The sequence below is a fragment of the Crocodylus siamensis genome, chromosome 11 (assembly GCF_052110815.1).
Source record: "Crocodylus siamensis isolate JL-2025a chromosome 11, ASM5211081v1, whole genome shotgun sequence".
In the NCBI taxonomy this organism is placed as follows: domain Eukaryota; kingdom Metazoa; phylum Chordata; order Crocodylia; family Crocodylidae; genus Crocodylus; species Crocodylus siamensis.
Genome location: NC_143405.1, coordinates 29,241,755 through 29,268,638, shown reverse-complemented (window position 1 = coordinate 29,268,638; position 26,884 = coordinate 29,241,755). Strand labels below are relative to the sequence as shown.

The 26,884-nt window shown below is 48.9% G+C and overlaps 1 protein-coding gene across 1 annotated transcript in view; it reads right to left on the bottom strand.

Annotated features, from left to right (window-relative positions):
- Nucleotides 1–26,884, bottom strand: part of LOC149855688 (inter-alpha-trypsin inhibitor heavy chain H3-like) — a 104,008-nt gene that overhangs the window by 67,006 nt on the left and 10,118 nt on the right. The window contains exon 2 of the mRNA XM_090022291.1: nt 4,927–4,947. Within this exon, the coding sequence (XP_089878417.1) occupies nt 4,927–4,947 (21 nt within the window). The remainder of the gene's footprint in view (nt 1–4,926; nt 4,948–26,884) is intronic.

Below are 26,884 nucleotides of genomic sequence, written 5' to 3'. Positions count from 1 at the left end.
CCTGATGCCCTCCTTCAGCCACCTCACCAGTGCCTGCATGTCTGGTGACAGCAGCTTGCCTCAGCCAGGAACATCGATCCCCTGGAACTTCTCCATTTGGTTCTGAAGCTCCCTCACTAAGTAGGTCATTGCCAGTGCTGAGGCTGTCAGTGGCCTCAAGGAATGGCTTGAGGAACACTAAGATCTGGAAGATGGTACCCCACTCAGCTTTGTTAAGGGGGCCACTGATTCCGATCTCCCCAAGCAAGGCCATCTCATGCCTGAGTCTCCACAGTCCTGTAGGACGCTCAGCTCTGTCTGATTGTCCCGCAGCATCTTGCCCCCCTTGATGCTCTGGGGGAAGTAGCCCACCACCTTCCTGCATTTTGAAATGAGCTGGCTGGTTGTGACGTCGCCTTCACTGGCAGCCCTGTCCCACTCCAAGGCATCCCTGACTATAAGGTGGAATTTGTGTGACACAGAGTGGACTGCCTTGACCATACTGGCCTCATTGTTGATGCCCATGAACCCGCAGGTGACCTCATCCAGCCCAACGAGCCACCCCTGCACCATGTGGTTCATAGTTTCATAGTAGCTAGAGTCGGAAGGGACCTAGGAAGATCATCTAGTCCGACCCCCTGCGTTGGCAGGAAAGAGCACCGGGGTCAGATGACCCCGGCAAGGTGCTCATCTAACTTCCTTTTAAAAATCCCCAGGCTAGGAGCCTGCACCACTTCCCCTGGAAGCCGGTTCCAGGTCCTAGCCACCCTGACTGTGAAGTAGCGCCTCCTAATATCTAATCTAAACCTACCCTCCGCCAGCTTGTGACCGTTATTCCTGGTCACTCCTGGCAGCGCACGGGGGAACAGGGACTCCCCCAATACCTGCTGATCCCCCCTGACCAGTTTGTAGCAGGCCACAAGGTCCCCCCTTAACCTTCTCTTGTGGAGGCTAAACAGGTTCAGGTCCCGTAGCCTCTCCTCATAAGGCTTGCCCTGCTGACCCCTGATCATACGAGTGGCCCTCCTCTGGACTCTTTCCATATCGTCCACGTCCCTCTTGAAGTGTGGCGCCCAGAACTGGACGCAGTACTCCAGCTGCGGCCTGACCAGTGCCGCTTAGAGGGGGAGGATCACCTCCCTGGACCTGCTCGAGATGCATCTGTGGATGCATGACAGGGTACGGTTGGCCTTCTTGACTGCCTCGCCACACTGCCAGCCCATGTTCATCGTGGAGTCAATGACGACTCCAAAATCCTTTTCTGTCTCCGTGCTGGCAAGAGGGGAGTTCCCCAACCTGTAAGTGTGGTGCCGGTTCTTCCTCCCCATGTGCAACACCTTGCACTTATCAGTGTTAAACACCATCCTATTCTCATCCGCCCACCGTTGCAACCTGTCAAGGTCAGCTTGTAGCCTATTGCACCCTTCTAGTGCACCCACATCCCCCCACATCTTAGTGTCATCAGCAAACTTGAACAGGGTGCTTTCTACCCCCTCATCCAAGTCACTGATGAAGATGTTGAACAGTGCGGGCCCGAGGACCGAGCCCTGCGGAACCCCACTGCCCACGTCCTTCCAGGTCGAGAAGAACCCATCCACTACCACCCTCTGGGTGCGGCCCTCCAACCAGTTGGCGACCCATTTGACCGTGTGGGCATCGACACCACAGTCTCCCAGCTTTTTGATGAGGACAGGGTGAGAGACAGTATCAAAAGCCTTCCGGAAGTCCAGAAAGACTACATCCACAGCAACCCCTGCGTCTAATGATTTGGTGACCTGATCGTAAAAGGCCACCAGGTTGGTCTGACAAGACCTGCCACTGATGAACCCATGTTGGTTGCCCCTGAGCATGCATTCCCCCGCAAGGCCCTCCTGGATATGTGCCAGGATAATTTTTTCAAAGAGCTTACTCGGGATTGAGGTAAGACTAACTGGCCTGTAATTTCCCGGGTCCTCTTTTTTTCCCTTTTTGAAGATAGGGACCACATTGGCCCTCTTCCAGTCCTCCGGCACCTCACCAGAGCACCACGAGTGCTCATAGAGCCGCACCAGGGGTCCCGCAATGACCTCGGCCAGTTCCTGTAGAACCCTAGGGTGAAGATCGTCCGGACCAGCGGACTTGAACACATCCAGCCTCTCCAGAAGTACCCTAACTAACTCCTCGCTAACCCCTGGCCCAGGCGTGTCTCTCCCGGGGCCCGAGGGGGGCCCAGCAGGGAGGTGGCTGAACTGGTCCCTACTTAGGAAGACAGAGGCAAAGAAATCGTTAAATATGTTAGCTTTGTCATCTGGCATGACGACTAAGTTGCCCATCATGTCCTGCAGGGGCCCCACATTACCCAGGACCCTCTTTTTACCCCCTATGTATTTGAAGAAGGACTTCTTATTGTCCTTAATCCGGGAAGCTAGTCCTATCTCCATCTCTGCCTTGGCCTTCCTGACTGCCCCCCTACATCCTCGGGCGACTGTAACATAGTCCTTCTTGGTGATGACCCCATCCCTCCATTGGGTGTATGCCTCCCTTTTAGCAAGGAGACATTCCCGGATGCTCCTAGTGAGCCATGGGCGTTTATGTGCCCTCCTGCTCCCTTTGACCCTTGTTGGGATTACCTCCCTTTGGGCATGGAGGATCGTCTCCTTAAGGAGCAACCACTCACCTTGGACATCTGGCTCCCTTCCCCTCTGGGTCCTCAGCGCTTCCCCAACAATCCTCCTTAGCTTGTTGAAGTCAGCCCTCCTAAAGTCTAGGGCTGTTGCCTTGCTGCAGCCCTTTGCCACCTTATGCTGGATGGTGAATTCCAGCAAGCGATGATCACTGTCTCCCAGGTGGCCCATCACCCGCAGCCCCCTCACCAGGTCATCACCCGTGGCCAGCACCAGGTCCAACAAGGCGTCTCCCCTGGTGGGGCTGTGCACCTCCTGGGTTAGATGGAGGTCCTGCACTCTGGCTAAGAACCGACGTGAGCGATCAGACTTGGCTGACTGCTCTTCCCAGCAGATGTCTGGGAAGTTCAGGTCCCCCATGATGACCACATCCTTAGCCCTCACTGCCTCTGTGAGCTGACCTAAGAATTCATGGCCTCCATGATTTCCATTGCCATGTGGGACTCATCTATCACTTCTGCTTGAAGAACAGCTCACTGACGGCCTGACCAATCGCACCAGTGCCCTGTGAGGGAGACGTAGGCATGGTTTCCACCCTGGCTGCCCTAGATGTCCAAGGTGAAGTGTAAGATCACCTGCAGACCTGTCTTGCACAGCTCCTACCTCAAGTACTCCCGGCATGCCTCATACAGGGAGGGCACCACCATCCTGCTGAAGGTGGTGCGTATGGGTGGGGATGATGGGGCCACTGGTGCCATGAGCTCCCTGAACCCTAGCCACTCAACTAAGAGGAGCAAACATCTCCCCAATGCTCTGGGTGACCTCACTTGCCTTGGGAACGCACCCCCCTTTCCCTCCACCTTTCCCCCACTGGTGCATGGTGGTCTGCCTCTGCTTCTTGGGGGATGGGAGCTTTGGAGCGAGAGGGGACTTCCCTTTGGGCATGCTCCCACTGGTGCCAGGCTTAAGGAGGAGCAAAGGCAAGGGGGTGGTGCCTCCTGATATGCATCTGCATCCCCATGGTGCTGAAGTGTTTCTTGTCCTTGCCCCGGCTGGTCTTGCATCAGCAGTGGAGGCAGATAGCATACTTGGGATCATCTGCCACCTCAAAATGTTCCCACACTACACTACCCCCTCGCTTCTGGGGTACAGGTGCAGATCTTGTCTTATCCCCCTCCTCAGCAGGTAGAGGCACAACAGCAAGAGGAGCTGACTCAGCTGAGCCACTTGCCTCCACAATCTTAACCTCCTCCAAGGTGCTTTCTGGAGAAGGAGACCTGGCTCTAGGGGAACTTTGAGGGGTGTGGAGCAAAAACCCATATTCCCCCTCCTTCCCCATAACTACTTTGGCTATGGCATTGAGCTCCCCTGGTTTCAGATCTAGCTCCTCCTTTGGCACTGGAAGGCTGAGGCTGGAAACTGAAATTGGGGTGGAAGAGACTGTCATGCTGGTGGTGCTGGGGGTTATTATTATTGCTCATGTTAATGGAGGTGGGGCAGGTGCAGACACTGCTCCTACCTCCTTGAAGCCACTAGCAGCAAAAGCCTCCTGGCTGCTAGAGAAGAGGGTGTGTCTAAGCTTTTTTTTTTTTTGGAGGGGGGTGGAGAGGGAACTTGCAGCTCTTTCCCTACCCTTTCTAACTCCCCTGCCAGAAGACCTGGTGCCTGCCTTTTCAGTACACTTCATAATGCTTGCTGTGCTGGAAAATGTGTGTGTATGTGTGTATTGTATCTTCTATGTACAATGTATCTTCTTCTATCTGCTTCATATGTGTGTGTGTGTAATATATCTTCTATGTGTAATATATCTTCTATCTGTAATATATTGGAAAGGTGTATCCAATCCTTTCCAAGAACACAGACTAGCAAGAGACCTACTACTAGGAAGCCAGCCACTGCAGCCAGCCAGTACCTTTCACATGCTGTTGCTTCCAAACAGACAGCTCACAAAAGGCAGAAAAAGCCTTCACACAGAGCCTTATATGCTGTTTCTCCTCCCCCACCCCCAGCCCTGAGCACTGGGAACCTTCTGTTTCATTTCAGATTTGGTGTTTCGGGTGCTGAAATGGGCTGAAACACCTCTGAAATGAAACAGCTGCCAAAATTTCGCACAGCCCTAATACATACTTGTCCATCCTCAGTACAGAGATAGGGCCAAAACCACCTAGGTACATGGCAGAAAACAGTCATCTATGTGCACAACAGAGATTGGAGTCCACCCATTGTGCTTGCTTTAATATGACACAAGTTGTGAAAACAGTGATTATTTGACTATGGGGAATTTGAATGCATCACTGCAGCTAGAGCATCTGGTATAAACCTAATCAATATGGAAAATACTTACCACATCATCAGCATTTCTCTTCTGTAAAAAGAATAAGAAAAAGATGTCATTACTAAGGTATGATTCATCATTAAGGTATGATTCATTATTATGTCCTGATATCAGATGCACTCCCATGTCTAGGTAATTATGGATAGGGGGGTGGGTCTGGTTTCACACAAGCACTCATAATGAGTTAATAGTGCTTAATTCAAAAGAAGAATGAGTGAAGCATTCAGGATCAGGGCCAATTATTCTGTTTATAAAATCCCAAATGGCACAGATATTCTGGCTAGGTGGGATAATTATAGGTGTGAAAGCTAAATTATAATTTGAACATTGCAATTTTGTTTTTTGCATAGGAGACACTGAAAATGGAGCAAAGAAGACAGACCAAAAAATAAATACATACAATTTAAGAAAAGGAGGTGAGGGTGGGGATACAAGTCTATTGAAAAACTAAATTACCTTTAAATGCTGGCAACATTCTAAAATTACTAGTATTCCCATGGTTTTTAGATAGTAGTGGATGGCTGTCTTCAGTTTTTAATAAGCTTAAATGTATTTGCATACAGATATGGGGCCATAAACTTCCCTTCACTGCAGAGAACAGAAATAGCAGAAACCTCTCGGTGCCCTGAGATTCAAGGAGTTCAACCTCTTTTCTGCAGGTGAAGGAAATATTGCCCATGAAGTGGCATGATTTAAGAGAAATTCTGTGCATGGGAACTTTTCCTATTCTTTAGGTGTCTTTTTTCCATGCTACAAACAATTTGATTGTTTCAAATAAACTGAATCTCTCTTGGGGAAATGGCTTTAGATTATGGGGTTTGCAAGGTTGGCTCCCCCAAATTGTTAGATATATATGTATTCCCATTTGATTTCAAGCTTACTTGTCCTTACTTTATACTAATTCAGCCCATAAGGGTCACAGTTTTCACACAAACTATCACAGAAGTGGCAGTACTCCAACTGAACCATTGCAGTAGATGAAAGGCTGTAGGCAGAAATGACTGTAGAAATTAATTATTAAAAAGTTGGTAAATTTGCTCCAAGTGTAGGTGGGCTGTGCAAATAAAAAAAAAGCTTTATCAACAAAGTTTGGAATGCAAATATTAGAACTTGTTTTGAAACAGTGGTTCCAAAAACACATCACAGTTCAGGGATGGATACCATTCCAAAATGAGTTCCAGTAAGTTTCCAGTTTCCTTAGTTTTCTTGGCTTCACGTCTCATTGGTTACACTCTAAACAATGTTAACTTCTCATATTTACACCCTCCACTAAACACTGAAGCAAAGATACTGTGATATTAATTTTTTTGGTTAATATATATGGCTTTCATTACCATCATATCACCTCACAATCTTTAACTGAATTATCCTCACTATACCTCGCTATACCTCTGTCTTAAGTTGTAGAAATTGAAGCACAGAAAAGATTGGTCCAAAAGTATAGATAATGTCTATGGCAGAGCAGGGTTTAGAAACCAGGTCTCTTAAATCCTGCACTAAGGCCCTAGTTACCAGGACATACTTTCATCCTGGCTAAAAGGTTTTTTTCTACATACTCTATCATTACACTCGTAATTTCAACTGCTGCCTCCATTCCTATATCTACCGCTGTCCTTTCTCACATCCCCTTGTCACTCTCTCACATGTATTCACAAGTGCCCGACTACCATTTCTAACTCAGTCTTTCCAAATTTAATTTATCATCCATACTCTTTTCTGCCTTTTTTCTTTTGAAACTCCACTCCATTTCCAACTTCTTTTCTCTTTTCGTTCTCTCAAATTCAATGACTTTTGTACTCAACAAAACCACCCCTTCATAACTATCCCACTACTAAAAAAAAAATCTAATTTCTAATCTTAATAACTATAATCTTTTGTTTTCCTTCTCTGGTCTATCCAAATCATTGCTCCTTTCTAATGGTGAAGACGACAAACTGCCTGCAGTCTTCCCCACTAAGTGCAGAAACATAATGAACGTCATCATGCTGGCAGCTGGATTTCAATCTTTGAACTCGTGGCCACAAAAGAAATGTCAACGTAAACAGCTCTTTTCAGGGCCATATAAATCACCATTCTGATAATTTAGTTTGACTTCCTGTATAACACAACCATTTTGTCCTACTACTCTTGCTGTCTGAGGATCTACTTCAATTTTTATTAAAGTCTTTTAATTAATGTTAAATAAATGAAGCTACTTTACTGACAGTTGAATCAGGATCAAAATATCACAAAAAGCTTCTTGCCTTACTGCTTCCTGGATCTTCATTATGCTGATGGCTTCACATTTTCCATTGTACTGTTCACTTAGATCCCCCCCTTACAACAGCGCTGGCTGAGTCCTGGGGTCTGCATGTGAGCCGAAGGGGGCTCTCCCTGCATGGGCCATGAGCACCCTGAGGACATACTGCTTGCCGCTGGTGACAGGGGCTGTGTGCCATGGATGAAGTGTAGGCGGGCACCCCCACCACATCACACCTTCCTTCACACCCAACCACTCCCTGCCCACACACCTCCTGCACCCTGCCCACGCCCCCCCCACGCACAGCCACACCTCTCCACAAACCCCATACCTGTACCCCATTAACCCCACACCCACCCACCTTCCCCACCCCACAATATATCAGAGTAAGACTATTTTTGAGCAGTTATACAATCACAACTGTAAACATTATGCAAACTTGTAAATCAGGACAGATTTCTTTTTAAATAAAATTAAAATGTGTTATAGTAGAGGCTTGATTTTTAGCATGTGATTTGTTGGTTTTTTTCTGATTCCAAGATGGCAAACTCTCTCCCTACCCCACCCCACCCCACCCCTGTCACTCCCCAAAGGAGTACTTCTGGGGACAAAGAGAGGGACTTATGGTCGTAAAGGTCAGTGGTTAGGGACAGAACTACTGGTCTCAGGATGGCAATCAGAGCATGGGGGACCTGTCAAGGGGCAGGGCTACTCTTGCAGCCCTCAACAGCTCACCAAAACTTAGTAAGCAGTCCTGAAATAATTGCCTAAACTTGTCTAGATTTATCATAGAACTTATACTCAGTGGCATATAATGTTTCTGCAGTCTAGTAGAATTGACAATGCTGAATAAGGTAGCTGGAAGCTGCACAGAATGCATGGGGAGAATATGGCACCTGAAAGTATGAGCAAGAGCAAATTCAAGGGTGGATCCAAAGGGGATGTAGTGGTGCAGCTACACCCTCACTTTCATTCCTGGTCCATGCAAAGTTTAAAACCAACAGCCTGGGAAGGGCAACATCATGTCTATTAAGCCAGGATGAGAGAGTAATCTGACTTCATAGCTCATTATCTCCCTGATTCCTGCTAGTCATAGAACCATAGACAATTAGGGTTGAAAGGGACCTCAGGAGGTCATCTAGTCCAACTCCCTGCTCAAAGCAGGACCATCCCCCAGCTACATCTCCCCAGACAAGGTTTTGTCTGTTAACTATTTTGACTACTTTTTGCCTTGTTTGTTGTGCTTTTCTCTCTCCACACAAGATGGTAATGACCCTCTATCCTTTTTAATGGTCTCGATTCCCACTCTTCAAACTATCCTTTATTCTACAATGTTACTGTTTGCTAACCATCCCTCGTAATGTCTCTCTTCTACTTCATAGCCTTACAGACTGCTTTTGGCTTTAGCTGTACTTTAACTCTAGTATGGTATTAATTTAGGTGTAGAAATGACTGACAGTCAAGTATTGGAGGAACTGTCAAGATCCTCAAGAAGGCTAGATTTTATTTTATGCATCTGAATAAGAGACATATACTTTACTATAATGACTACAGGCAGAGTCATCCCTAGGGTATGGGAAATCGGGGCAACTGCCCTGGGCCCCATGCTTTGGGGGGGCCCCACAGACTGGGCAAAGCAGCTGCAGCCCCTCTTGAAGGGCCTGCCTGGAGTTGGTAGCTCAGCCCTGTGCCACAGAAGAAGCATGAGGCCCCCCCACCCCCTTTGTGGGGGTACCATGGCCCCATGCAGTGTTAAGGGGGCCCTGCACAGGCTGATTTGCCCCAGGCCCTGCACCCCATTAGGGTCGACTCTGACTATAGGACTAATGAAATAATATCTGTTGACTATTTTTGCCTTGTTTGTTGTGCTTCTTTTAAACTACATATATAATCTAGAAATTAAGGCAGGCATCCACCCTTCTTTTAAATTACATATATAATCTAGAAATTAAGGCAGGCATCCACCGAAAGGGGCTTCCCCAAGCCTGTTCCTGCACTTCTGCCCCCTCCCCCCCCAGCTTTTTCTGGGCACCTGATGCATAGGTTTCACGAAATCTTTTCATGCAAAGCTCCACAAGTAGCTGCCTGGCACCCCCTCATAAGTCAGGCTTGGCATTGGGGGTCAGTACTGTAGGCCACCCAAAGGGGCTGCCTGTCCCCCTTTCCCCCCCGTCCAAGCCTGTTCCAGCATTTCCCTCCTCCCTGCCCCCCATGCTCTTTCTGGGCACTTAAAGCAAGGGGCCTGTGAAATCTTTTCGTGACAACCTCTGCAAGCAGCTGCCTGCCACCCCTCACAAATCTAGCTTGCTAGCATCTCCAGGCATTGGCATCAGGATACCACAATCGTTCCACATCACGTACACCCAAAGTGGCTTCCCCTCTGCAAGTCTTTCCCCCCTATTTGTTGCACAGGGCTTTGGCGCTTTTTTGCCCCAGTTTTCACACAATTTTCCAGTCCAGCACCAGCCTGTCTGGAGTTTTTCCATCCCCCCACACATTCCTTCCCTCCCAACAACACTCCAATGTTGCTCCTGCCAGCCACAAGAGGCAGAAGAGAAGACACACTCACGAAGGCTGAGAGGGATGCCTGATGCTTCTGTCTCAAGTGGCAATGCTGGCAATGTCACTGCTAGGTGCCTATTAGCTACTTGTAATATGCTTAGATTCATAATACTGAAAAAGCCATTGATGATTCACCATTAGCAGTGTATGTATAAAATTTAAGCCTCTCTTCACCGTGATATAGACAGTTTCTAAATAGAGACAAAGGGATAGTATTGTGTGAATACATAAGGAAATAAACATGCACTTGAAATAATTAAAAATTATTAATTTTAAAAATTAGTATTTCAGTGTAATATATGACATGCCAGTATTACCAATGATTACAATTCTTTGTCTCTGTTTAGGACACGAACAGCCTATGCTGTGTTGTTCGCCCTACTTCCAGGCTTGTCTGCTGCTCAGCCACCTGGCCTACAGTGTGCAAGATTTAAAAATGCAGAAGAATTACAAATGTTGAGGTAGTCCAAGCAGCAACTTTCTGAAATACACTTCATTAACTTTTTTCAAAGATGATGTGTGCAATGTTCCTTTTTATTTTTTGTTTATATACCCAATTTTTTTTTAGTTCACTGTGTTTCACTACTTGTGCTCGGTATACTCTCCATGCAGATACAAAGAAGCACAGTCATTTCTGGGTGCTGGATGAGAAATGAAATGGCTGTCTGTTCACTTTGTCCAGTAGGTTCAGCAAAATAATTAGATTTGTTTTGGTATTAGGGTACTCTTTTTCCTAATGATTATAATCAAAGTATCTCATGTATCTGCCTTTTTTGTCTGTCTGCCTTCTTCTGGTGGCTACCCAAAGATCTGAGATGCTGGACCCCGGACTGGACCAGGTGCTTATTTCCTAATGTTTGTGCTTTCTTGTACCTTATGAGGACAATTATCCCAAGTAATTCTGTCTACAGTAATGATTAAATTAATAATTATACTAGTAATAATTGTAAAGGATACTAACAATACTTAAGCTAGAAAGTTATTTTAGTATTGACTGCACGTAAATACATATATACATTCATACATATATAAATTGTAAATAAATAAATATATAACGAATATGTAATAAATACATAATAAATAAAATACATAAATCTGTATATAACTAAGTCAATAAATAAGTAAATGTGTAAATCTGGGTGCTCTTACCACCCTTGGTGGGCCTGGGTCAAAGGCCCTCCCTCTGGTCCCCTGGCCACTGGTTTTAGCACCCTCAGTAGCGCTTGGGCTGGACAAAGATCTGCCCTCTTCCCTGTTGCCTCTTAGCACCCAGGTCTTCCACTGGTATGTACTCAACTACAGGCAGCAGACTTAACTCATTTTCTTGCACCTTCCAGTTGGCTTAAGCAAGTTCTACTAGTATATCATGAGTTTCAACTACAAAGCAATCCCTGGTCTGCACATTTCCATTGGAGAACACACAGGCATCTCTGGTGTTAGAGCATGGGAATTGAATTGCTACTATGAAGGATTTCAAGGCTCTGGGAGACGAGCTGAAGGAGACGGGGGTGCAGGTGGTATTTTCCTCTCTTCTTCTGATGAGTAGGCAGGAATGGCGACACGAGGCCTGCATTGGCAAGGTCAACCAGCACCTATGCAGCTGGTGCCACCAGGCAGGCCTTGGGTTCCTTGATAATGACCCATGCTTTTGGGCAGGGGACTTGCTGGGGTGGGATGGGCTTCATCTCTCTCCTAAAGGCAAGTGTGTCTTCTCTTCCAGGTTGGTTGATCTCGTACGGCGAGCTTTAAACTAGCCTCGCCGGGGGAAGGGGCCGCAGGAAAACGAGGAGATACCATCTGAGCAAGACAGGTGACAAAGGCAAGGAGTGCTAAGGTAAGGAACGGGGGCCCAGACAGTCTCCCTAATTGGGGGGGGGGGGGGCCACACACAGTCTTGCAAGGCCTGAAATGCCTATATACCAATGCTCGCAGTATGGGGAAAAAACAGGAGGAACTCGCCCTCAGAATAGCTAGTTCAAACCCAGACATCATAGGGTTAACAGAAACGTGGTGGGATTCATCCCATGACTGGGCAGTTAGCATTAGAGGCTATAGGCTTTACAGGCGGGATAGAGAAAGAAGGAAAGGTGGGGGTGTGGCACTGTATGTCAAGGAGCACTACACATTCTCTGCCAGCAGAATGGGGTCAGAGGAAGGGCAGGCTGAAGTGCTCTGGGTCAACATTCAAGGGGGCCGTGGGGAGAGTGATTTGATAGTGGGAGTCTACTACAGACCTCCCAACCAAGGGGAGGAGCTGGACCGGGAATTTTCGGGCCAGCTTGCAGGGGCACTTAAGGCAAGGGATGTAGTTGTCATGGGTGATTTTAATTACCCGGACATCTGCTGGGAGGAACAGTCAGCCAGGACGGACTATTCAAGGAGGTTCCTGGCTGAGATACAGGACCTCCACTTAATTCAGGAGGTGCATGGTCCCACCAGAGCAAATGCCCTGTTGGACCTGGTCCTGGCCACAGGCGATGACCTGGTAAAGGGCCTCCAGGTTCTTGACCACCTGGGCGATAGCGATCATCACTTCCTGGAATTTACCATCCAGCGCAGGGTGTCAAGGGCCTGCAGCAAGACGGTAACCCTAGACTTTAGGAGGGCCAACTTCAACAAGTTGAGGAGACCAGTGGGAGAGGTGCAGGGGTCCTTGAGGGCAGGGGAACTCAGTGTCCAGGATGAGTGGTCGTTCCTTAAGGAAACTATACTCAGGGCCCAGGGGGTGTCCATCCCAACAAGAAGCAAGGGGGGCAAGAGTGCTCGAAAGCCCCCCTGGCTCACCAAGGGCATCCGGGAATGCCTGATTGCCAAAAAGGCGGCGTACACTCGGTGGAAGGGGGGTGCTATCTCCTCTGCTCAGGCCTGTAGGGGGCTGTCAGGAAAGCTAAGGCAGACATAGAGCTAGGACTAGCATCCAAGATCAAGGATAACAAAAAGTCCTTTTTCAAATACATAGGGAGGATGAAGAAGGCACCGGGTGCTGTGGGTCCCCTGCGAAATACGCTGGGCAATCTGGTGGTTGCACCAGAGGAGAAAGCGGACCTCTTTAACCAATTCTTCACCTCTGTTTTCTTGTGCAGGGACCAGGACTTCCCTGCTGCGATGCAAGATGGACTCGAGGGGAACACCTCCAGACCTCAGGTTGGGGAGGACCGGGTTAGAGAGCTTCTGGAGGGGCTGGATGTGTTCAGGTCAGTGGGTCCTGATGCTCTCCACCCCAGGGTGTTGAGGGAGCAAGCAGGGGTTATTGCAGGGCCCGTGGCACAGCTTTATGAGTGCTCGTGGTGCTTGGGCCAAGTACCAGATGATTGGAAGATAGCTAACGTGGTCCCCAACTTCAAAAAAGGGAAGAGAGAGGACCCGGGCAACTATAGGCCGGTCAGTCTTACCTCAATCCTAGGGAAACTCTTTGAGAAGATCTTCAAGGAGCACATCTGTGATGGGCCGGCTTCAGGGATGATGCTCAAGGGCAACCAGCACAGTTTATAGGAGTAGGTCATGTCAGACCAACCTGATTGCCTTTTATGACCAGGTCACAAAGGCAATGGATCCAGGTGTCGCCGTGGACATAATCTTTCTAGACTTCAGCAAGGCCCCTGACACCGTCTCCCACCCCATCCTCTTTAAAAAACTGGACGACTGTGGCTTTGATGCCTACTCAGTCAGATGGATTGCAGATTGGCTCAAGGGTCGTACTCAGAGGGTGGTGGTGGATGGGTCATATTCAACCTGGGGGGAAGTGGTCAGCAGAGTCCCCCAGGGCGCGGTCCTTGGGCCTGCGCTGTTCAATTTCTTCATCAGCGATTTGGACGACAGGGTGAAAAGCAACCTGCTTAAATTCACTGATGATACCAAAATTTTGGGTGAGGTGAACATGCTAGTAGGGAGGGAAAGATTGCAGCAAGACCTGGACAGGTTACAGGAGTGGGCTAACATAAACAGGATGCGTTTCAAGACTGGGAAGTGCAGGGTGCTGCACTTAGGCAGTAGAAACCAGCAGCACACTTATAGAATGGGAAATTCCCTTCTTGAGAGCATGGAGGCAGAAAGGGATCTTGGAGTCATTATTGACTCCAAGATGAACATGGGCCGAAAATGCGAGGTCACGGTTGGCAGGGCTAACCGGACCTTGTCATGCATCCACAGGTGCATCTCAAGTAGAGCCAAGGAGGTGATTCTCCCCCTCTATGTGACACTGGTCAGGCCACAGCTGGAGTACTGCGTCCAGTTCTGTGCACCTCACTTCAGGAGGGATGTGGACAACACTGAAAGGGTCCAGAGGAGGGCCACCCGCATGATCCGGGGACAACAGGGCAGACCCTACAATGAAAGACTGTGGGACCTAAACCTGTTCAGCCTTCACAAGAGAAGGCTGAGGGGGGACCTGGTGACTGTCTATAAACTCACTAGGTTTAGACACTGTTTCCCCTAGCATCCCCCGGCTTAACAAGGAATAATGGACACAAATTATTGTAGAGTAGGTTTAGATTAGACATCCGCAAGAACTACTTCACAGTTAGGGCAGCTAGGAGCTGGAACCAACTTCCAAGGGAAGTGGTGCTGGCTCCTACCCTGGGGATCTTTAAGAAGAGGCTTGATGCCTACCTGGCTGGAGTCATTTGAGTCCAGTTTTTCTACCGCCCAGGCGGGGGGTCGGACTTGAAGATCTACAAGGTCCCTTCCGACCCTACTTCTATGATTCTATGATAAGCCCAATACAGCATGCTTGACAAGGCTGACTGGTTAACCCCAAGGGGCATTACACCACATACATGAGTAACTCTTCAATAATACACTGTGTCCAGTCCTGCATAATATACACAAATGAAGAGGCTTTTGTAAATCTTTAATGATACATCTAGCAAACTGTCTGTCAAGCATGATGGGGGGGAGGGGGAGGGACAGGGACAGGGACATAGGCCTGTGTGCCCCCCACACCCTACTGCCTGGGGTCAGGGTCCAGCTCCCTCCCCTTTCCCCTCGCTGCCTTGAGTCTGGGCCTGCTCCCTCCCTTCCCAGCCTGCCCCTTCAGGCCCGGGCTTGTTCCCCCACTTCCCCCTTGCTGCTTTGGGTCCAAGCCCATGTGTGCCCCCCTCACCCCCTGCTGTTCAACCCTACACCGCTGCCTCCCAGGATGGGGAGGAAGGAGCTTGCATATGGCAGTGGCCAGCAACAGCCAGCAGAGGTGGGTGGCCATAGCCAGTGGGCATACGCATGCTGCCACTGGTAAACCCCTCTTCCCTTCCCACTCCCCTTCCTCCTTCCCTCCCCTCCCCTCTTCCCCACTGCCTCCCCATCCCTGCTGGCTGTTGCTGGGGGGGGGGTGCTCCGGCACCTGGCTCCAAGAAGCTAAGCTGCGGGGGGCGAGGCCAGCTCCACTGGCCTTGGCCCCCTCGTCATGGCGGTGCTCCATCAGGTGAGGGGGCAAGGCAAGCACTGTGCTGCCAATACCCTGCACCATCACTGCCTCCAAGGACCAGGGCCGGGGGGGGTGAGGCCAGCACTGCTGGCCCTCCCCCCACTCTAGCCCCTCAATCCCCACTGTCATGGCAGCACTCTGCCATGTGTCTCTGTCTGTGCAGAGCACTCTGATTGGCTGCCAAGACAACCAGAGTGCGAATAAAGCATTACAGACAGACAGACAGACTAAGGCTTTTATAATATTAGAAAGGTCTCTTTGCAGGGTGGATGGGATGAGCACCACAGCAAAAATTTGCCTTTTTAACTGTCTTTTCAAGACAGCATTGAAAAAACTGAACTACCTTTACTGAAGACCACAAAGGGAAGAGGCTTGGTGAAAATCCTTTGTGACGCTGGGTGGAGTGATACAGGGTGGCACCCCATAATATGAATCCCAAGACTGGTGACAGCCGGCTTGGAGCCTGCATGACCAGTGTCTTGTGGTTGAGGACACTTACCAAGTAATGATGACCAGCCATTAGCCCTTTACAATGGCATTAGGGGAAACACCCTACATAACGTAGCATATATTATGTATGGGGCACAGCAGGAACCCAGAAAGCTGTGAGATGCCTTTCCACTGCCCACTGTGCCACCACTCTCACAGATTTCATAGATATTAGGGCTGGAAGGGACCTTGAAGATCATCAAGTCCAGCCCCTCGCCCCAGGGGCAGGAAGTCAGCTAGGGTCAAAGGATCCCAGCAAGATAAGCATCCAAACATTTCTTGAATGAGTCCAGAGTAGGTACCTGCAGCACTTTTGGAGGGAGTCTATTCCAGGTCTTGGGGGCTCAGACAGTAAAGGAAGTTTTCCTTATGTCCAGCCTAAAATGGTCTTGGAGGAGTTTATGACTGTTGGTCCTTGTTTTTCTTTAGGGTGCTCTGGTGAACAGACATTCTCCCACGTCCTGATGCACACCACTTACGTACTTATAAGCAGGCACCAGGTCCCCCCTGACCCCATGCTTTTCCAGGCTGAAGAGTGCCATGGCTCTCAGCCTTTCTTCATAAGGTCTATTTTCTTGCCCTCTGATCATGCACGTGGCTCTCCTCTGGACTCTCACAAGCTTCTCGGCATCCTTCTTGAATTGTGGAGCCCAGAATTGGATGCAGTACTTCAGCTGCAGCCTCACCAAGGCTGAGTACAGTGGGAGGATGACATCCTGAGAATTACTTGAAAAGCATCTATGGATGCAAGTCAGAGTTTTGTTTGCTTTACCAGCTGCAACATCGCACTGGTGGCTCATGTTCATTTTGTGGTCAATCATGACCTCCAAGTCTCTTTCAGCAGTGCTGCTAGCAAGCGTAGCACTGCCAAGCCTATAAGTATGCTGCAGATTCCCCACCACCTGAGGTGGAGTACCTTACATTTATCAGTATTGAATGTCATCAGGTTTGTATCTGTCTACTTACTATGTTTATCCAAGTCAGCCTGGACCACTGGCCTGTCCTCAGGTGTGGACGCTATGCCCAAAGTTTAGTGTCATCAGCAAACTTAGCCAGTGCACTCCTGACACCAATGTCCACATCTCAATAAAGATGTTAAAGAGAACTGACCCAAGAACAGAACCTTGGGGGCACCACTGGTCATGGAGTGCCATAATGATTTGCTACCGTCGACCACTACTCTTTGGGTCCGACCTTGGAGCTAATGTCCCAGCCATCGGACTGCGGTGTAGTGGAGGCCACAGTTGGCCAATTTTTCCATGAGGAGGTCATGGGACACCACATCAAAGGTTTTTTTAAAGTCCAGATATGTGACATTAATCCCTTCTCCCTTGTCCAGATGATATGTCACCTGGTCATAGAAGGAGATGAGATTGGTCAGGCAAGACCTACCCACGACAAACCCATGCTGGCTGTCCCTCAGGATGTTGCCTTCAGCCAGCTTGCCAAGAATGGTCTCTTTGATAATTTTTTCCAGAATCTTACTGGGGATTGAGGTCAAGCTGATTGGCCTGTAATTCCTGGGATCTACTTTCCGCCCTTTCTTCAGGACAGGTACCACATTGGCCTTCTTCCCTGCTTCAGGTCTTCAGGTACTTCACTCAGGTGAGTGCCACAAGTTTTCAAATATTTTGCCAATGCTTGGGCAATGACACCTGCCAGCTCCTTGAGTACTCTAGGGTGTAATCTGTCAGAACCAGCTGACTTGAAGGTGTCCAGCCTCTCAAGGTGATCCTTTACTAGATCAACACCAATGTTGGGTATAAACTCTCACCCTGGCCATCACCCTGGCCGTCCTGCATCTTGCTAGGCAGGGTGATCCCATTGGACTGAAGAAAGACCGACATGAAGTACCCATTGAGCAGAATGGCCTTTTCCTGGGTGTTGGTTATCAGCTGTCCCATTTGGTTCAGCAGGGGTCCAATGTTACCCTTGCTTCCCCCCGCCCCCCGACTCCCTACTTATCTGAAAAAGGACTTTTCGTTATCCTTGATATGTGAAACCAAATGGAGCTCGGTTGCAACTTTGGCTTTCCTGATCTGCTTCCTGAAAGTACAGACCACTGCTGAGTACTCCTTCTTGGTGGTAATTCCAGCCTTCCATCCTTTATAAGTCTCTCTTTTGAGGTGTAGGAGGTCCTCAAGTTCCCAGCTGAGCCAAGGGGATTGCTGTGCCCTTTTGCTACCCTTCCTCCGAGATGGGATGACTATCCCTTGTGCTGTCAGGATTGCTCCCTTGAGGAGCAACCACTCCTCTTGGACTCCTCTTCTTGTTGAGTTGGGGCCCCTTTGGACCTAGACAATGAGCTTCCTAAACTTGTCAAAGTCAGCTTTCCTGAAGTCAAGGACTTCTGTATTGCTGATTAACTTGCCAGCTTTATGATGGATAGTAAAAGTGATCAGCTCATGGTCACGGTCACCCAGCTTTCCATAGATTCTAAGGTCACTAACTAGGTCATCCCCTTTTGCCAGTACCAGGTCCAGCAATGCTTTACCTCTTGTTGGCCTATAGACTCCTTGAGTCAGGTAGAGCTCATCCATGCACATGAGGAAGCTTTGTGACCAATTGGATTTGGCTGAGTGCTCTTCCCATGAGATGTTTGGGTAGTTAGTCTCCCATGACAACCATGCACCAAAAGCATACAGCCTCAGCCAGTTGCCTGCCGAACTCCTTGTCCAGCTCGTTTCTGGTTAGGAGGTCTGTAGTAGACTCCTACCATGATGTCCCCCATGCCACGTTCTGCACGTATTTTAACCCAGAGAGACTCCAGTCGTCCTTCCTGGGTGCCAAAGTCAATTTCAATTTCTCATCAGGCATGGGCACCCATTCGTGGTCCTACCCTACCCACTTCATGGGTACTATGAATAATCCTCCCCCCCACTTCTGGTACACACTATTGTGTACATGGTGCTGCACGGCTGCCTTACTAGCAAGACACCAGTGGGAATGCTGTAGAGACCTTTGCTTTGGGGACAAAGGGGAGTGCAGGACAGTGGCAAGTTTGTCAATGGTGGGGTGTTTTGGAACAAAGCAGCAATATCTAGTTGAATTTTAGAATGGGCTAACTGCTCAATGTCATTGTGGGAAAGTGTCAGTGGTCCGCCCCCTCCTTCCTCATGACTCACCTGCCACGCTTAAGAAGATGAAAAAATTGTTTGATGTTGATTTCTAAGGGAAGGGATAAGAGATGCCAGTCCACCCAATGTGACGCTTCACAAGTGCTAGCTTATTTAACATTGAAACAAAAGAGTATCACCGTGCTGTCTCATTAGCGAGAGGTGGCTGAATCGCCACTTGGATCAACTGCAGGCTCCCAGCTGCTCCACTGTGGATTGTGGGGCTCCATGCTGCTCCAGCTGAGCCAGTTGTGCCCTGGGGTCAAGTTTCCCACTCTTCTTCCCCCTTCCAGAGACACGGTCTGCTGGCTGCTGGTTCCTATGTCCTAGGGGAGCCTCTTCATTCTTCCCTCTTTGATCAAGGCTGTTCTCTGCCACTTTGGATGTCTGTCACCCACCCTAGGCAAGGAGCCCTCATGGTTAGTGTCTCCCACCTCTCTGAGGTCTTACCGGCTGGCATCCAGCCTCATGTCCCGAAGGTAAGTATTTCCCTGCATCTCACTAGTCCATGGTTGTCTTCTTCACATTTCCATTCACAGCATCCTTCACGCTTTAGGTAAATGTGCCGCCGCTGTTTCTCCTCCTCCTTTCTTCTAGTGCCCGAGGGCAACGTTTGGTGCTTTGCCCCACCTTTTATGTCTGGCGGTGGTCATCAATTTCTTATCTCTTCCTGGTATGTGTCCTACCTTCCCTGCTCCACCCATGCTTTCAGTTTCACCCTTGATTTCACCCTCAGTAACAAGGGTTTGGCTTAAACCCCGTTACACACCTCCCCCTTTTTGTCTCAAAAAAACTAAGATCCACTGAATCTTCGCAAACCTTGCCCCGGTCATCTGGGCTCGTCGCCTGTGCTCATCATGATTTTAGCGCATGACAGGAAGTCAACATTCCTACTCTTCTTCCCCGCCCAATGTTTCACTGAAAAATAAAAGGATTGTAACACAAGAGACCACCTCATTAGTCTGGCATTATCAAATTTGGCAGTTCACAGGCAGCATAGTGGTGAATGGTCTGTGATCAGTACAAACTTTGGGCCTAGCAAATAATACTGAAATAGCTCCACCCCCCACCTGATAGCCAGACATTCCCTCTCAATCATAGAGTATTGTGTCTCTGCAGGTATCAGCTTTTTGCTAGCAAAGGCTATCGGTCTCTCTTTCCCACCATCCTCCTGGAAGATGGCCCCTAATGCTGTGCTGGAGGCATCTGTTTTCAAGAAAAACGTTTTCTCAAAATCAGCCCCGGATGTCGACACAGGGCTGTCTTCACCTGTTCGAAGGCTAGGACAGCTCAGAGTTTCACTGATGCCTGTTCTTCCATCCCTTAGTCATCTCTGTCAGGGGTGCTGTCTTCTCTGAAAAATTGTTAATGAAACATCTGTAATAACTGGCAAAACCCAGGAAAGATCGTAGTTATCTGAGAGTTTGTGGTAATCGGTGTCATTGGATGGCTGCCACCTTATCAGCTATGGGCTTTATTTTCTCTTGTCCGACCATAAACACACATACTGTGTCTCCTTCTTCCCCAGTGCACCCTTCCGTGGGTTTGCCGTCAACCTGGCCTGACGAAGCTCGTTGAGGATCTCCCGCAGGTGTTGACAATGTGTTTTCCAGTCATTGGAGAAAATGATTATATCATCAATATATGCAGCTGTGTATTCTTGGTGAGGGTCCAGCAACTGGTCCATGAGGCACTGGAATGAGGCCACCGCCCCCATGGAGCCCAAAGGGCATCCGCCTAAATTGGAACAAGCCCCAAGGGGTTCCAAAGGCCGTTTTTTCCTTGTCAGCCAGAGCCATCGGGATTTGCCAATAGCCCTTAGTGAGGCCTAAGGTTGAAATGTGTCTAGCTTGGTCCACCTCCTCCAGCATATCCTCGACCTAGAGCATTGGAAAAGCAACAAATGTTGCTATTTCATTTACCTTCTGACAGTCAATACATAATTTTATGGTCCCATCGGTCTTTGGAACCACCACCATCAGGCTTCTCCATGGGCTATGGGACTCCTCAATAATATCTAGCTTTTTCATTACCTTGATTTCTTGCTGGACTGCGGGCCATAGGTGTTGAGGCAGTGTCCTCCAATGGTTATGTATGATCTTTCCAGGTGGAGTTTGGATACTATGCACCACCCCTCGAGCTTCCCCTGACATCTCACAGAATATATCGGGATACTCTGACACTAAAACCTCTAAAGCTTTCTGCTGTTCCGGATTGAGCTGGCCACCTACCTCTGGTCTCGAGGAACCCTTCCACAGTCTTTGAGCTTCCCTGTCTCCTTCTAGCTCATTGCACTCCACTGGGTCCTATATCATCCATCCCTCTCTTTGGCACCACTTCAATAAGTTAATGTGATATATTTGCTTCCTCTTAGTGGGCTCGGTTCAAAGTACCTCATAGTTTACAGGCCCCGTATGCCTGGTTACTTGGAATGGACCCTGCCATCAGGCTATCAACTTGTGCAGACTGTCGAGTAGTGCTGCTAGCACCCAGTCTCCCACCTTCAGTTCTCTTTCTGTGGTGTGTCATAGTTTTATATCTGTTTTTCTTGTCTCTGCTGTAGGTTCCTTTGTGTTATTACCAGTGCTCTTTCTAACCTATCTTGAAAATTAGTCTTGGTCTGCAGCCACGTCACCCTGTCCCACCCAGTAGGGTACTCCATCCTTCACAGATCACATCTAGGAGTCCCCTAGGATCATGACCAAAAACCAACTCAAACAGAGCATACCCGGTGGATGCTTGGGGGACTTCCCTGATCGCAAATAGAGGGCGAGGGATCATGGCATCCCATACCCAGGGGGTCATCCTGTATGTACGCCCATATCATCCCTTTTAGTGTCCAATTGAAGCGCTCCACCAAACCATCCGTCTGGGCGGTGGTAGATGGAGGTCTGGAGTTGTTTGATCTTTAGCGTGTTGCACACTCCCCACAAAATCTTGGACATTAAGTTCTTACCCTGGTCTGTAAGAATCTCCCGGGGAATTCCTACCCATTCGATGCATCTCATGAGGGCACTGGCTATCACTGGGGCCGTTACCAAGTGTAGGGGAATAGCGTCGGGGAACCACGTGGCATAGGCAATGATTACCAGGATGAACTGGCAGCCTATCCTGCTGCAGTGGGAAGGGTCTTGCCACATCCATGGCAATCCTATCAAAGGGGCATTCTGTCAATGGTAGCGGTCTTAATGGGGACTTGGGTGGTCTTAGCCCCTCTGTTTTCTGGCACTCCAGGCATTCTGCTCAAAACCTCTCTACATTTGTAGAGCCCTGGCCAGAAAATGGTTGTTTCAATCTGGCCTCCATCTTATCCCTCCCTAGGTATCCTCCTATGGGAGGGGTGTGGGCCACCCGTAGCAGATCACCCCAGTATTTCTGTGGAATCAAAACCTGCAGTTTCTCACCCCCTTCTTTCTGATCTTCTACCTGGTAAAGGATGCCCATCCTTACCTCGAAGTGAGGGCTCAGTTTCCCCTTCTCTGGGTCTATTACCTCTCCCTCTTGTCTGGCCAGCTGAGTCTGCCATATATTCTGGAACAGTGGCTCCTGCCTTTGTTCCTCCCTGAAGTATCCATTGCCAATGATTTGTTCCAGGTCCAAATCTCTTCCATTTTCCTCCTCCGGGGTCCCAGAGCATACTGCCTCTGGATCACTCTGCCAGTCTCCTCCGTTTCTTCTTAGTACTTGGGCGACTACTTCCTTCAAATGCGGCCAAACAACCCCCAGCAGCATATGGCAGGGAAGAGTCTCTGCTAACCTACTGCAATTTCTTTGGTCTGCCCCATTATGGATAGCTGAAGTCATCTCCCCTCGTAAGTGTAGGAGGCCCCGTGTATACAGACTATGCTCATGGGTGATTCAGGGCTCCCTAGTTGTGCAGGCAGCAGGTCTTATCATGGACTGGGAACAACCTGTGTCAACAACTGCCGGCATGATGGTTTCTCCCACTCGAACCTCTACTACTGATTTATTCTGTCGCCCAGGACCCTTGTGCCGCCCAAAGCTGTAATCCATTTTTTCCTCATGGGGGTTCTCCATTGTTGCCTACACTTGAGGTCTGTGCAGACAAACTCATGACACATGCCTCTTTTCTCCACACCTGTAGCAAATTATATCTTGGGCATCCCAGCCCTGGGATTCTGAGTTCCTCCTCTCTTCTTCCTTTGCTAGGGCCCTCCAAGAGCTGCCCCAAACCTGTTTCTCCAGGCCATTCCTTCTTGGGAGCCTCTCCTTCCATCTCAGCTGAGACACAGTCCTCTGCCAAGCGTAAGGCGTCCTCCATTGTCTTTGGTTGATGACGCCCTACCCAGTGTTGAGTGTTGCCCCCAAGGTCGTTCAGGAACTGTTCCAGTATAATGTGGTCTACCACTTCTCCTACAGATGCGGTTCCTGGTTGAAGTCATCGTTCCACTAGGTCCCGCAGGGTCTGGGTAAGCAGACGTGGTCGCAATCCTTCTGCCCCTTTGCGGGCCCAGAACATCTGGCAGTATGTTTCCGGTGCTATCTCAAGATGGTATAATATGGCCTCTTTTATCTTTCCGTAATCTCAGTCTTCTGATCGGCTGAGAGCCAACAGGCAGCCTGCTTGGGACCAATAAGTAGGGGCCCTATGCGTACTGCCCAGCTGCTTGGATCCCCTTTACAAGCTGCAGCTGTTCTCTTGAAGGCCTCCAGATAAGCCTCCTCCACATCGTCCTGGGGGGTCATCTTAGGGAACTGGGATCCATTGCTCCCCCACCCCCAGAGCTGCCTGCTGGGCTTCAGTCTTCCCACTTAGATCCTGTTACCGAGAGAACAGTCTGATCCTGGCCTCAGCTTCTTGTGTCCATATATGGACTATCTCCTCCAATTGTGCTTGCTGGCCCTGCAGTAGCCAGAGGGTAACATTATGTGCTTGTTGTCAGTCGGCCAGTGCCTGGATGTCCATGGACTCCATGTTTCACCCGTGCTCCGGGTGACTTGGTGTTTCCTGGCCAATGCACCACTTCGTGGGAGAGTCTCAGCTGTACACTCCCTGCTTCCTCAAGACTCACCTGCCATGCTTAAGATGAAAAAAATTGTTTGATATTTATTCCTGAGGGGAGATGCCAGAGCACCCAGTATGATGCTTCACAAGTGTTAGTTTATTTAACATTGAAACAAAAGAGCATCCCCGCACTGTCTCATTAGTGAGAGGTAGCTGAATAGCCACTTGGATCAATTGCAGGCTACCTGCTGCTTCAGCTGAGCCAGTTGGGCCCCGGGGTTGAGTTTCCCACTCCTCTCCCCCCTTCCAGAGACATGGTCTGCTGACTGCTGGTTCCTATGTCCTAGAGGAGCCTCTTCATTCTTCCCTCTTTGATCACGGCCGTTCTCTGTTGCTTTGGATACCCGTCATCTGTCCCGGGCATGAAGCCCTCAGGGATCGCGTCTCCCACCTCCCCGAGGTCTTACCAGCTGGCATCAAAATATATGTCCTGATGGTATTTCCCTGACTCTCACCAGTCCAGGGTTGTTTCCTTCACATTCCCATTCACAGCGTCCTTCACGCTTCAGGAAAGCCTGCCACCGCTGTTCTCTCTCCTCCCTTCTTCTCGTGCCTGCAATGTCTGGCACTATGCCCCGACTTATGTCTGGCGATGGTCATCAATTTCTTATTTCCTCCCCCCTCCACCTATACTTTCAGGTTCACCCTCAGTAACAAGAGTTCAGCTTAAACCCCCTGTTACAGTCATGTCCCCTGACAGCTATTTCTCAGCCTGACACAAGAGATGCAGAGACCCAGACCAAGGAGCAGTGGTATCAACGGGGATACTGACTCATTAATTATATGTATTATCTAATTGAAAGACTTCTTCAAATACAGTTATGTTGTGTGAGAAGAAAGCCCAAGTACAGTAAAAGCTTTGTTATCCGGCATCCGCTGGGAATGGGGGATGCCGTAGAATAAAACATGCTGGTTAACTGAGAGGCCTGAACAGGTGTCCTTGCCCGTTCAGGCTGCCGTATCTCCTGCTGCGTCCAGGGCATTGCTACCCCTCCTGCCCATTACTGCCTCTCCCGTGGGCCCAGCAGGACAGGGAGGTGGGGCCCACACAGCCTGCTATGCCCCAAGCCATTGGGGCTTGGCAGCGCAGGCTGCTTTGCCCCAGGCTATGGGGGCTCGTAGAAACCAGAAGTGCCATCGTGGGCACTTCCAGTTTCACTTTACCTTACAAGCCAGCATGCCGGTTAATAGAGAATGCCAGCTTGTCAGGTGCTGGTTAATGGAGCTTTTACTGTACTGGATTCTACTTTTACTAACTGGAGAATACTACTGATAATGCACTATAAACATTTCAATTTTTTTTTTTTTTTGGAAGGAGTAAAAATGAGCAAATTCAAGGAGGGAGGAACTGCTCTTTACTGGTGGAAGAGCATGGTTATGTTTGTTTCTTCTTTCTTTATTTGTTTGTTTAAGTTAAATTATGTTATTAAATGAAATTATTCATTTGTTAAAGTTAAATTATATTTTTTAAAAGTTTTTGCTCTGTGCAATACAGGTTGTGTGCTTGCTGGGAATTAAAAAATGCAAAGGGGGTGGAAGCGGCTTGGGGTCAGGGAGAGCAGCAGGATATGGCAGAGGAACAGCAGCAGGGAAAAAGGGGGGAGAAGGGATACCCAAAATTAACGGCAGGGCCAGCCAGCTATAGTACTGTGACCACGCACAACTCAGGCGGGGCTGTGAAACCCAGGGTGCGCTCCAGGAGTGTAGGGTCAGCCACCCCTTGGGTGGGGTAGTAAAGCAGGGTATGCAAGGGAGGAGCAGGATAAAAGTTGGGCTGCTGGAATGGCAGAGGCTTGCCAGCTCAGAGAAGCAACAGCAGGGAAAAGTGGGAAGGGGGATCCCCGAAATTAACAGCAAGGCCAACCAGCTGCAGTACTGTGGCCATGTACGGCCCAGGCAGGGTTGTGAAACCCGGGGTGCACTTCAGTGGTGTGGAGTCAGCCACCCCTTGGGCTGGGGGGAGGAGGAGGGGGGGCGGTAGTGAAGCAGGACATGCAACGAGTGTTAAAAAAGTTGTGGTACAGGACTGGCAGAAGCTTGCTGGCTCTGAGAAGTGGCAGCAGGGAAAAGGCCAGCCAGCAGCAAAGTGAAAACAGGGAACAATTTTTTTTAGAATCAAAAAAAGTTGTATTTTCCATTAATCAGAACCTTGAATTAAATTACCAGTAAAATTTGCAAGATTAGCACCTGAGGTCTTGCTGAAGCATTGCAACAGAAATTCCATGGATTTCCGAGTAAACCCAAGTGGCATGTGGTGGTGAAACTGTTGCAAAGCAGGGAAAATGCCATTTTTGCCCATATGTCAGATAGACATTGAAAAAATAATACGATTAAAAAAATTCCCTTGGCACAAATTCAGTCACTAAAACTAAAACATGTCGGAGGTGTTTTAAATTACCAGGATAAAAAATGACTAGCACAATAAAACAAGGTGACAATGTGGATCTTCAGACGCAATTAAGCTAGTGAAATGGTGATTTTTGTCACATGGACATAGCAAAAATACAACATGGACAACTACCTTTTGTGCAGAGAACCGCCTAAAGAAATGCCAATCAGATGGGAGCTACGGTGCCTAAATCTGGGCTGGAAGGAGGCATCTTTTCCTTTTAAGATTCAATTCACCTCCCTCCCCCCAGGAACTGTTGCATTTGCCAGTTTGCACAAAACCAAAGCAGTTATTGCTTTCACCTTGCAACATAGGCATCAGAAGGCCAGAGCTAATGGTCTTAGCCCCCACCAAACTGGGCCAGCAACAGTGGGTCCAGCACCGCTGCTGCCATAACGCCACACCCAGCGCCCCTGCCATGCTCTCCTTTGCTTTTAGGTGCACAGCACAAGCACACACCAGCCCCAAAATGGCTCTGTGGGAGGGAGGGGCAGGGTCAAGCAGGTACACTCTATACTGCTCAGCCCCCGCAAGTAATATTTTCTAGTTCTACTTGTGCCTTGCAATCCTGTCTAAAACCACATATAAAAGTCAGTGTTACAGTTTATGTAATGTTTAGCCATAAAAGAAAAGGATATATTACTGCTGCACCTGAATGGTTATAGTTGTGTCTCTGTAAGCACTATCACTCTATAAAAGTTTTGCCCTGGGTTCTGTAACTATG